Genomic DNA, 12,434 nt, shown 5'->3' on the forward strand with positions numbered 1-12,434 from the left:
AGACATGTTTAAGAAAAGATGTATTTCAAATAAATTTCAAGCACCATTAGAAATAACAAGACTGTTTAAACCTATGGTCAGAGGTCTTCAGCTCAGCTCTTCCGTAGTGCAGCAAAGTGCCAGGAGTCCATGTGTAGAGGATTTTGCTTCCATCTTGAAAACTAGCATTTAGAAGATCTAAATCTTCAGCTGCAGTCAGAATTAAAAAAAAACAAAAAACAAAAAACACACACACATAAGAGAAGCCACATGAGCATGTCAGATGATGGGGGAGCCAGGAGCTAGCTTCTTTGCTTTATAGGCTTCAGTTGCCTGAGGCTGGGATGCCTGATACACTTCTTAAGCAGCGGGAAGTCTAGATACCTTTAAGTTAGAAAGGTTTTGGTTAAATTACCATTTTATGCTTTACTTAGTAAATAATTAAGGCTTTACTTCTGAGATTACTTAAAGACCTGTGACCACCTAGTGTTTCATAAGTAATTCAACAGACAAGGGGCAGTTCATAATTTTTACAAACCAGATTAGTTATTCAAATTAAAAACCTTCATTAGCACTCCATTGAAATTCTCATAAAAATTTCATAAAAATGTTTCCCTGCTTCTCTTTATATCAAATTATGTCACTGAAAGAAAATAGACCAAAAAATTAAATTATTATAAGTCTGAGAATATTTTTTAAATTGTTTTATATTTTATTTCTTCTATTCTAGAAAACCTTGGTTGAAAGGTTTCCAAACCTTGTTGACAGCCCTCCTCCTTTGATCTATATATCATTCCCTTCTTCCTCATAAAATTTGCATTAGCTCATTTAAATGAGGAAATCCATGTCCCAACCTGATCTATCAAAAGGCCACTTCCTTCTTCTCCAGAGGACACGGTCTGTCCAGGCAGGGGTGCGGCACTTTTCACTGGTGTCATAGTCATCAGAAAACAAGTCATATTTGTATGTCGGAGCAAAGGTTACTTTTCCTTCTAAAAATCCTCTAAAAATCTAAAACAAAATATAAAGTAAGTTATTCGAAAAAAAAAAGTTCTGTTTCATTTAGCCAAGCCATTCATTAAATGTCTCTTATGTGCTAGAGATTCACACAAAATTTGTGTCCATCAGATGAACACTTTTAACTGAATGGAACAAAGGTTTAAGAAAAAATAACCTAGGATTTGTTCATGCCACTTTAACTTTCGATTAAACAAAGTAAAAAAGGTGAAAAAGGGAATTCTACCAGACCTTTGAGCTATAAGAGACACTTAAAACTATAATGGATTTTAGAAATCCTCTAGTGTTGACATCTAATTATCAAATGAGGAAGTAAGACCTAAAAAGTTAAGTGGGGCCTAAAGTGGGAGAGTATAAATCAGATGATCACAAAGGCACCATATCAAGTGGCCTCAATCACCTCTTACTTTAAAAAAAAAAAAATTAGCCTTCCAAAATTTTGTGGTTGTAAGTTTTAAAAAATAAGTTTTAGAAAGGCAGATGATATAAGAAACAAAAGAATAAATTTAAAAAAAAGAATAAATAAAGCAGATTACCACAGGGTCTTAGAGCCAAAAAACAGTGGCTCTGAAGACAAAGATTCTAAATTCACTATTACTGAAAAAGAAGGAACCAAAAATGTATACTCTTCCACTTGAAGGTGAATCTTACAGAGACTTTAATATATTTTTCCTCCTGGGAATTATTAAGAGTCTTCTTTTTCTTTTCGTTTTTTTTAAATTTTTTAAAGAAAATAATTCTGTATATGTTAAACTAGACACATGTATATAAGTATAAAGAGACTCCAAGTGGGGTGCCTGGGTGGCTCAGCTGGTTAAGCGTCTGACTCTCGATTTTGGCTCAGGTGATGATCTCAGGGTCGTAAGACTGAGCCCTGCTATAGGGTCCACACTGAGTATGGAGCCTGCTTGGGATTCTCTCTCTCCCTTTCCCTCTGCCCACCCCCAACCTTCTCTCCCCTTCTCAAAAAACAAAAAACAAAAAACAAACAAAAAAAGGAATACTGTGATTAAGGAAAGCGTGTTTCATAACAAAAGCTCCCCTTCTTCTCCATGCAAGTATCTTCTTAAGTATGTATATACCTGTCCAGCATTTTTTTGATTGATAAGCTGATCTCCTGCTATAAGAGAATCCCAATTTTGCTGTCTTATCAGCTCTTTAACTTCTTCATTAGGGAGATCAATGCGATAGTTGAAGTCACCACACCAAAATACATAGTCGTGGGAAAACAGCATCCTTCCCTGAAGGCAAGGAGAAGGGATTTTAGATCCTAAACAGTCAATTTGAAAAATGTTTTACAACTATTTCTTTGCCTCAGATATGCTTGCCTTCCCCTGGGCAGGCCCTATTTATTTGACCCAAGAGTAATAACACATGAAACATCAATTTAGGTGAACACTGTTGATGTTCCTAGGAACTATCTTAAGTTTTCAAAAACTGTTAGAGAATTTGGAGTAAATTAAAGTACACATTTCAAAGCTTCATCTTCAAGAACAAGCAGTAAGAGCTTACCATTGGAAAACTCAATTTCCGTGCTATTTCTACAAAATCTTCATTTCTTTCTTTGACTTGTGATTGCCCTGCAGCAAAGTGGCTACAGACGAAGCAGAGGCTTGTTGTATGGAATAGCATTCGTATTGCAACTGCTCCCTTATTTCCAGTGGCACCTCCCATTCCAGTCTTCACAGTATCAACCGCAACATCCCTTTAAAAGAGAAGACTAAATCAAAGATCGGAACTTCCGAAAGTTCTGTGTGTGTCAGAAATCAGGAATGTCTATGAAAGAAATACAAAACTACAGTTTGAGGACAAGGCTGTGCAACAAGTATGGTAAAACTATTGGTGACTCTTTAATTAAAAACACATTTAAAGCCAAGATTCATGAGTAAGTGTTTTCTCTGAAGCAACAAACATGCCGGGTCTTTTGCTTGTTACGAGATGGTAGGAAGGAGCCGCGGAAGATGCTCTGTTTACTGACCTGATGAAGGGAGCGTGCTGTGGTCTGATAAAAACAAACAGGCAGACGCCCACCAACTGCTCAGAGGCGAGCAGCACATACTTGTTGTCTCTGGAGATGGTCTTCTGCAGCTCCACAGCCCAGAGCTTCTGATTTGTTGTGCTAGCAGAAAATATTAAAAAGGGAATCTTTTAAAAGACCTTGACAATACAGCCTATTTTATAAGGCAATTGTAAATTATATCTTTATATCCCCAAATTTCATAAGACTACCAAACAGTCATGAAATCCACACCGACAGTGAAATCTTTATGTAGGCTGGTTTTTTTTTTCCTTTAAAAAGAAAAACCTAAAATTTAGCCAAAAGAATATCATACTTCGAAGTCTATTACTCCTTTATAAAGAAAATCTGAGCATACTTATTAAATAAGTGCTCACCATTTGAGTAATTTCCAGTTATATTTTTTTCTGTAGTATTCATTAGGATAACAGAGAAGTACATGCTTCCAGACACATTTTCCCCCTCTTTTCTTTTTTCTGTACTGTAAGTAATATCTTTTATAAACTTATCATGGAAAATTTTAAACATGCACAAAAAAAGAGATAATCATAAGCTAAAGCACCATAAACCTATTACCTAGCTTCAACAATTATCAACATTTTGACAGTCTTTTTTCTTCCATCTCCCCTCACTTGTGTGTGTGTGTGAATATTTTAAATCAAATCTAAGACAAATGCCATTTCACCCATATACACTTTAGTATGCGTCATCTAATGCAATGGACATTTTTATTTTTACATAATCACAATGCCATTATCACCACAATTCCTTAATACCATCTAATACTCAGTTCATATTTAAATTTCCCTAATTATCTAAAAAATGTCTTCTCACAGTAGGTTTCTTTAAAACAGGGTGTCCAAGGGGGCGCCTGGGTGGCTCAGTCAGTTAAGCAAACAACTCTTGATTTTGGCTCAGGTCATGATCTCAGGATTGTGAGATCAAGCCCCACATTGGGCTCTGTGCTCAGTGTGGAGTCTGCTTGAGATTCTCCCTCTCTCCCCTCTGCCCCTTCTCCTGCTCACTCACTCACTCTCTCTCTCTCAAATAAATAAAATCTTAAAAAAAAAATAAATAAAACAGGGTCCAAATAGGGCCCACACACTGCATTTGCTTGTTATATCTCTTGAATCTTTAATAGTTTCTCAACCCTTGCCACTCTATCCCCTTTCTAATGCTATTTATTTTTTAAGAAGTTGGGCCATTTGTCTGTAAAATGTTCGACAGCCTGGATTTGACTGATGTGTCTTCACAGTATCTTAACTTGCCCCTCTGACTCTCACATTTGCTTTTAACTGGTTAATGTAGAAGCCTTAAGAAAGCCATTCAAATTTATTTATTTTTTTGGCAAAAATAACCTCATGGTTAGTGCAGTCCCCCTTGCATCAAAGCAGGAAGTACATAATCTCTGTGCTGTTATACTTGATCCACTGTGCAGACTTTGACAATCTAATCAACTCTTTATAATGAAAAGCTCCCCCATTAATCCTGCTAAGGTTTTCATATCTACTCATCACTGCCATTACTTCATTAGGGGCTGCACAACGTTGATTTTATAATTGCAGCATTCCACAGGCATTTGTACTAAGTTAGAATTCTTCTCTAAAGAACTTTACTCAACTATTTCATTAGTCTGAAACACAGTTCATACAAAGGTAGCATAAATACCTGGGTCTTTATGGATTTTCAGAGTAATAAGTTTGAACCTCCAAAGAACCCCCAAGGACCTCTAAAGGAGAACAAAAAAGTGTGTTCTCATAGTTCCAGGCTACACACATGATAAGCAGTAAGCCAGAATATGACCTCATGCCCATTTATCTAATCTAACACTGCCATACCACCTCCAAAATACAAATCCAGCACATGGATTCTCTTCTACTACCTACCATAATCCTACCACTACAACCTGGATTCTGAGAAGAGAATGACGGCTTTCATCTCTTTATCCAGCTCACTTCTCAGGTCCAGTGAACCCTACCTGATCATTCCATTTAAGCTGTACCACGCCTCCAACTCCACATGCCTGATCCCCTTTACCTGTTTATTTTCCATTCCACTTGCAGTCTTCCACCACGCTACATACAAGCACACCTTGTCTTACTGTGATTTGCTTTATTGTGCTTCCCAGATACTGTTTTTTTACATATTGAAGGTCTGTGGCAACCCTGTGTCAAGCAGGCCCATCAGTGCCATTTTTCCAACAGCATTTGCCTACTTCCTGTCTCTGTGTCACATTTTGATAATTCTCACAGTATTTCAAACTTTTTCATTTTTATTATATTTGTTATGGTGATCTGTGGTCAATGAAATTAGAACTAGCAGAAAGCTCAGATGATGATTAGCATTTTTTAACAATGAATTATTTTTTAATTAAGGTGTGTACACTGTTGGTTACACATAATGCCATTGCACACTTAGTAGACTACAGTATAGTGTAAACTTAATTTTTATATGCATCAGGAAGCCAAAAAATTCATTTGACTAAGTTGATTTCAATACTTGCTTTAGTGCAGTGGTCGAGAGCTGAACCTGCAATATCTCCGAGGTATGCCTGTAATATACTTACTACAGTTACTGTTTATTGTCTGTCTCTTTCACTAGAATAGAAGATTGATGCAGGTAGAGATTTTGCCTGTTTTATTCATGAATGTAACTTTAGCACCTACAGTATGTGCTCAAAAGATATTGGTTAAATAAATGAATAATCACCACTTTACTAAAGAATAATTTGATTAAGCTCTACTTAGACAATCAAACAATTTGGTACTAGGAACCATAAGAGTATGTTCTATTTTAAGACCTGAATATGTATTTTCAGGAAAGAGATTCAAAACAGCAAAATGAATGAAACTGGACTTCTTTTCTACTTCCCTGTATGAATGTTATATTCACTTCAGCTAAGAAAAAAATTGCAATCGTTTGCAAGACTGATGACTATACCGTACTATTTCAGCCCGTATTTTTATTCTGAAAACTTAAAAAGGGTCATAAAAGATGGGCAACTGCTCAACTTTAAAAGCAAGTATACTTTCTTAAAATAAAATACTTAAGCTTTAAGTTCCACTTAAGTAATTTGCATTTGTAATAAGGCTTCAGAACAGCAGTTCTCAAAGTGTGGTCTGGGAACATCCCTGGGGTTTCCCCAAACTATCTTCATACTACTACTAAGATCTTTTGGTCTTTTTCACTGTGTTGACCAACATCTGCATGATGATGCAAGAGCAACAATGAGTAAAAGTGCTGATGTCTTCACATGAATCCAAGCACCAAACTGTACTAGGATTCATTAGTCTTCACTGTCATGCACTTGCAGTTAAAAAAAAAAATGCCATTTCATCTAAGAATATCCTTGTTGAAGCAATAAACGTTATTCATCTGATCAAAGTTCTATCTTTTTCATATTCTATGTGATGAATAGGAAATACACACAAAGCACTTCTGCTGCACACTGCGGCGTGATGGCTGGAAAATCATTGGATACTTTGTGTTGAGAGCTGAACTGCCACTTTTTTCATAGAAAACCATTTTTATTTGAAAGATTATTTGACAAAGATTTATTTGACAGATTATGGTTATTCAGACTTAGGTTATTTGACAAACATTTTTCAAATGAGCCTGCCTTTTTAAGGGAAACAACGAATAGTATTTCTTTCCAATGATAAATTTCCAATGATAAATTTTCCAATGATAAAATTTGAGTTTTCAAGCAAAAATTAGAATTTTGGAAAACTTGTATCTGCTACTGTGATCTTGATAGCTTCCAAATATTTGAAAAATTTGCTGATGACATCAGTAATGAGACTAATCAATATGATGCTTTGATATCATACAATGAAATGTATCAAAATTTGGAAGATCTACATAGCTCAGTGAACTGGTATTTTCAAAATGACCAATACATGATGTTTCAAAATCATGCAAGGATAAAAAATAGACCGATGAAAGATACAAATGTAGGGATCCGAAGGGGTACATGCACCCCAATGTTTACAGCAGCAATGTCCACAATAGCCAAACTGTGGAAAGAGCCAAGATGTCCATCGACAGACGAATGGATAAAGAAGATGTGGTATATATACACAATGGAATACTATGCAGCCATCAAAAGGAATGAGATCTTGCCATTTGCAACGACGTGGATGGAACTGGAGGGTGTTATGCTGAGTGAAATAAGTCAATCAGAGAAAGACATGTATCATATGACCTCACTGATATGAGGAATTCTTAATCTCAGGAAACAAACTGAGTGTTGCTGGAGTGGTGGGGGGTGGGAGGGAGGGGGTGGCTGGGTGATAAACATTGGGGAGGTTATGTGCTATGGTGAGCGCTGTGAATTGTGCAAGACTGTTGAATCACAGATCTGTACCTCTGAAACAAATAATGCAATATATGTTAAGAAAAAAAAAAAAAGAAGAAGGGCACCTGGGTGGCTCAGTCGGTTAAGCGACTGCCTTCGGCTCAGGTCATGATCCTGGAGTCCTGGGATCGAGTCCCGCATCGGGCTCCCTGCTCAGCAGGGAGTCTGCTTCTCCCTCTGACCCTCTTCCCTCTCGTGCTCTCTATCTCTCATTCTCTCTCTCTCTCAAATAAATAAAATCTTAGAAAAAAAAAAAGAAGAAGAAGAAAAAAAAGAAGATAGCAGGAGGGGAAGAATGAAGGGGAGTAAGTTGGAGGGGGAGATGAACCATGAGAGACGATGGACTCTGAAAAACAAACTGAGGGTTCTAGAGGGGAGGGGGGTGGGGGGATGGGTTAGCCTGGTGATGGGTATTAAAGAGGGCACATTCTGCGTGGAGCACTGGGTGTTATGCACAAACAATGAATCATGGAACACTACATCAAAAGCTAATGACATAATGCATGGCGATTAACATAACAATAAAAAATTAAAAAAAAATAGACCAATGAATTTTAGTATAATAGAACACCAAAAAAAGTTCATTGCTATGGTTTCAGATTCCATATTCAACCAACCATTAAGAAACTATTTGTTGAGCTTTGGTGTAGTATCAGAGAAGAAAGTATCTGAAAAGGCTACTAAATTATTTCCACTTTCAACTAAATATTTATGTGATTCTCTTCATATACTTCAACCAAAACAACATACTGCAATAGACTAATACAGAAGTAGATGTGAGAATTCAGCTGTTTTAAGCCAGATATTAAAAGATTTGCAAAGGGGGGCCTGGGTGGCACAGCTGGTTAAGTGACTGACTCTTGGTTTTGGCTCAGGTCATGACCTCAGGGTTGTGAGACTGAGCCCCAGGTCTGACTCCATGCTCAGTGCAGTCTGCTTAAGATTCTCTCTCCCTTTCCCTCTGCCCCTCTCTACCCCCCAAATAAATAAATAAATCTTAAAAAAAAAAAAGGAAAAAAAAGCACCTTTACATATATTATCCCAATCTATCTTTGTAACAGCTACTTAGTTATCTGCCTTCCATGTCCCTCAACTAGACAATTACCTTGTTGGCTTACCTTGCATTCACAATGTTTCCAGCATTCAACTCTACCATTTCTTCAAAACCAATTGCAAATATATCAGTTGGCTTACTTCTTTTATCTACAATTAAGCGTCCAAGAAAAACTTTTAAAATGTAGCCTTAGTCAAATGGCACCCGCCACCCAACCCAGCACAACTAAGATCAACACCAGACCTCATAAAATTCCATTTTTGTGTTCTACGTTTAACCAAATTCAAATTATAGGCAAAAACAATGAATGGGACAAAATTACTTTAAATTTAGCTTCTATTCAGACCTCCTAAGTTTGCTTCTTTAAGACTGTTATTCTTAAAGATCCTTAAGTCCTTTCAGAACTCATTTTGAAGAATTATTGTTGAAGTCTGCACCAGAGAAACAAGCCACTTATCGAAGGTTGAAGTTAATAAAAATTGGGGAAGTAAAGGGATTCTTCAGAAAAGTCACAAAGTCGCTGAGAAATCATCTCAAATTTAAGATAACAGGAGGGATTTTTCACATTCAAATGTGAAAACCAGAGGCTTGACCTTTTTACTACTTCCTTGGTAGAAGAATCCAAGAAAATTAATAGAGATCCAGAGGTTAAGATGTACCCCTCTGTTTCAGCCATTTGCTCTCTCCTAACAGACAAGGAAGAAGAGAGAACAGAAGCTACTTGAGATAAGCAGCTCAGGGGTACTTGGGCGGCCCAAGTATTCAGAAATGAGGATAAGTAGCTAGAAAGGGCCTATAAATGGTATGGACTGAGAAACAAAACAAATAAAACTATTTACTGACTGCTATTAAGTGCAAGGATTATACATGCCTCATCTCATTTACCACACACTTTATAAGACAGTTTATTTTTGTCCTTTAGTTACAGACAAGATCCTGAGGCTTTGGAGAACCTAAGCAACTTGCCCAAAAAATTTACACATAAACTGCAGTGTGACACAATGACGCCAGAACCTAACTGCCAGAGTTCAAATCCTGATTTTGCCATTACTAACCATGACCTTGGGCAGGTCACTTCCCCTGCTGTGTCTCGGTTTCCTCATCTGTGAAATTAGAATAATAATTGTGTCTATGCAGTAGGTCTGTTATGGGGAATAAATGGCTCGATGTACAGTACTTACAGAATTGTGGTATTAACTGTTATTTTATTATTACTACTACTACGACAACAACTACAATTTCAAGTTAGGTTCAATGTAAGTGAAAAGGAGCATTTTAAATAAAAGTCTGGGGAAAACCCCAGGGTTTAAGATGTGACTGACTACAGATAACTAAAAAAAAGAAAATCTGTATCTCACACTTCTTCCTATGCACCTCACCTTTATACATATTACTTGCTAGATGTGTACCATTTGAAAAAGGAATTCGAAGTGACTTTTAAAAAAAGAAGGCAGCCTCAAATTCATGATTCTAATCAAAATCTTAAAAGCATTCTCAGCTCAGTGTTTGGTTTGGGCTATTAATGACAATGAAGTTTTTCTAAGGATAAATCAGTACTGTTAAGTTATAGAGTGGCCAACAAATGTCACAACCAGTTTTGTAAGATTTTTCATAATCTATCCCCCAAATACTTCTTACCTTGGTAACTAGAGAACTAGATTTGAAAAATGGAACATACTAGGCTTAAAAAATTATCAGTTACAAAATAAGCTTGCTTTGTGTCAGTTTAAAAGAATAAGAACAGAACAAGTTTTTCTTATATGTGTGGTTACCTTTAAAGGTTTGGCCTTCATACTTACAAATCCAAGTTTTTTTAATAAAGTAATGCATATTGTGATATGTTACATTTGTTTTATAGATTAATAAACCACAGCCAGGATTTAGTAAGTGAATCCATATTATAAAAAGCAGACCTTGAAACTCCTGGATGCCAGCCAACTTTGGTGCATCAAGAAGCCAGTCGGTAAGTGTCTGATTCTTAAAAGCTATACTGCGAAACTGCTTCCCACCATTCACGTTCCAGGTTCCAACACATACTCGAATTTTCTTGGGCTCTGAATACTTGTAGAAATTCTCACACATGCTCTTGAGTATTTTGGAAGATGCTAAGCAAAAACAAAACATAACAGAATCTTAGCTGCATTAAACCACTTTCAGAAATTGATTTTTATACCTCAGAAATGATGTATGTATGGTTAAGTACAATTATCATCAGAAGCACAAACAAGCATAAGACACATGCACAGCCCAGCACGATGCAAGTGACCAACACAATTTTTTTTAAATTTGACATTTAATACAATTGTCACAGTAAAAGTGCTATTACACAATTATTGCAACAACATAAAACATGCAGAACAGTCCTGTTTCAAAGAAGCAGTACATTGTTTTATAGTGTACAAAACTAGAGACTCTACATTTTTAGGACTATAGCCATTGATTTTCATATATCTTTCATTTAAAGGCTGGTAAAAATATAAACCTTATTTCTTATTTCCAAACAAAAACATTTAAGAACATTGACATTTAAGATTCTAGCTACCGACAGGTGGCTTGATGAAAAATGGCTCCCTGACAAAAACATACATTATGTACGCTAGTGAGACTTCAGGGATTGAGGTCAGTACAAAATTCTTCCCATCTTACTAGGAGTAGTAGCCAAAGTCCTTAACAATGGTGTACAAGGCCCTAAAGAGTCTGCATTGCTATCCTGCCCTCATCTGCTACCTCTTTCCTGTTGGCTCACTGCTCGGCCACTGACTCCCTGCTGTTTCAGTAAGAGGCCAGCCTGCTCCCACCACAAGGCCTCTGCACTGACTGTTTCCACACTGCCTGCAACATTCTTCCCTCATCTCCTTCGGCTCTTTAAGTTCCAGTGAGGCTTTTCCTGACCATCTTATTAAAATTTGCATTCTATCCCTAACTTTCCATATCCCTTCCTTGTTTTATTTTTCTCTATAGCATTTATCACCATTTACAAACTGTGAGTTTTATTTATTTATGCTGTAACTATCTGTCTCCCCTCTCAAGAGTGGAAATTCCATGGGGGCAGAAATGTTGATCTGTTTTGTTTACTGCAATATGTCTAGTCACTAGAAGAGTGTGCCTGGTGCATAGTAAGTGCTCAGTAAATCACTGTTAAATGAATGCTCAATACATTTGGATCCTCAATCTCTTTCCTGCATATTTTTTGACTACCATCTATCTTCCTTCTAAATCATATTTCATTTTGATTAAATTAAATTCTCGGCACTTAAAGTAGCTAGAACCTTAATAGGACCGCAATCTAAAAACAGAGAACGAACACTTAATTGGTAATTAATTGGTAAGAGAAAAAGGAAATCACAATGATTCTCACCTTTTACCACATTTTATTTTACTATTATTAATTATTTTATGATACTAAGATACAGCAGACTCATGACAGAATGAGAGTGAAAAAGGCAAATAACATTTTAGTATTATAATGAGAACAGTTTGACCAGTGACTCTCCCGTGGGAGCTGCTGTAGCTATAAGCCCACCCCCACTGTTCCCAGGGACAGACATGCAGATTTCTAGCCCTCTTCCTATTTGATTTGATTACTTGTAGAACGTGTTGGGTGGTAATGGAAGCACATGATTTGTTCCGGTCTGTTGGTGGGGTTAACTGAAAGCTGGCCGTACCTAGAGAATCATTCCCTATGACACGGTCTTTAACACTGCCATTGTTATTATGATGAAAACTGCCTCTGTGATCCATTCTATATCAAAACACAAGTTCTGTAATGATTTAAGAGCTTAAAATACTCAGCAAGACAAATAATGAATTGTGTGAAAACATGTTGCCATGTTGCGTGAACTAATAAAGTCAAATCAGTTTATACATGGAATAAAACATTTTTAAAATTTTCTAGTTTATTCTTAACTGGTTGGCACCTTAATGTGCAGAAAGAAATGAGTCTGTGTTCAAACAGATGTCCATTCCTAAATGCCATATCATTTCAGAAAATGGATTTCATTACATAACTC

The 12,434-nt window shown here is 36.6% G+C and overlaps 1 protein-coding gene and 1 long non-coding RNA gene across 23 annotated transcripts in view; one reads left to right on the plus strand and one right to left on the minus strand.

Annotated features, from left to right (window-relative positions):
• SYNJ1 (synaptojanin 1) overlaps window positions 1-12,434 on the minus strand; it is an 88,070-nt gene that overhangs the window by 28,166 nt on the left and 47,470 nt on the right. For all 22 annotated transcript variants that reach the window (XM_027584511.1, XM_027584508.1, XM_027584512.1 and 19 more), the window contains 7 exons: window positions 10,338-10,529; window positions 8,489-8,573; window positions 2,975-3,115; window positions 2,509-2,701; window positions 2,079-2,237; window positions 834-990; window positions 72-189 (listed from right to left, as the gene is read on the minus strand). In XM_027584511.1, the coding sequence (XP_027440312.1) occupies window positions 72-189; window positions 834-990; window positions 2,079-2,237; window positions 2,509-2,701; window positions 2,975-3,115; window positions 8,489-8,573; window positions 10,338-10,529 (1,045 nt within the window). The remainder of the gene's footprint in view (window positions 1-71; window positions 190-833; window positions 991-2,078; window positions 2,238-2,508; window positions 2,702-2,974; window positions 3,116-8,488; window positions 8,574-10,337; window positions 10,530-12,434) is intronic.
• Window positions 1-12,434, plus strand: part of LOC113917054 — a 54,490-nt gene that overhangs the window by 18,470 nt on the left and 23,586 nt on the right. The window contains exon 3 of the long non-coding RNA XR_003518115.1: window positions 10,283-10,387. This is a non-coding gene — a long non-coding RNA (uncharacterized LOC113917054). The remainder of the gene's footprint in view (window positions 1-10,282; window positions 10,388-12,434) is intronic.

This window comes from Zalophus californianus, chromosome 1 (genome assembly GCF_009762305.2).
Source record: "Zalophus californianus isolate mZalCal1 chromosome 1, mZalCal1.pri.v2, whole genome shotgun sequence".
NCBI lineage: Eukaryota > Metazoa > Chordata > Mammalia > Carnivora > Otariidae > Zalophus > Zalophus californianus.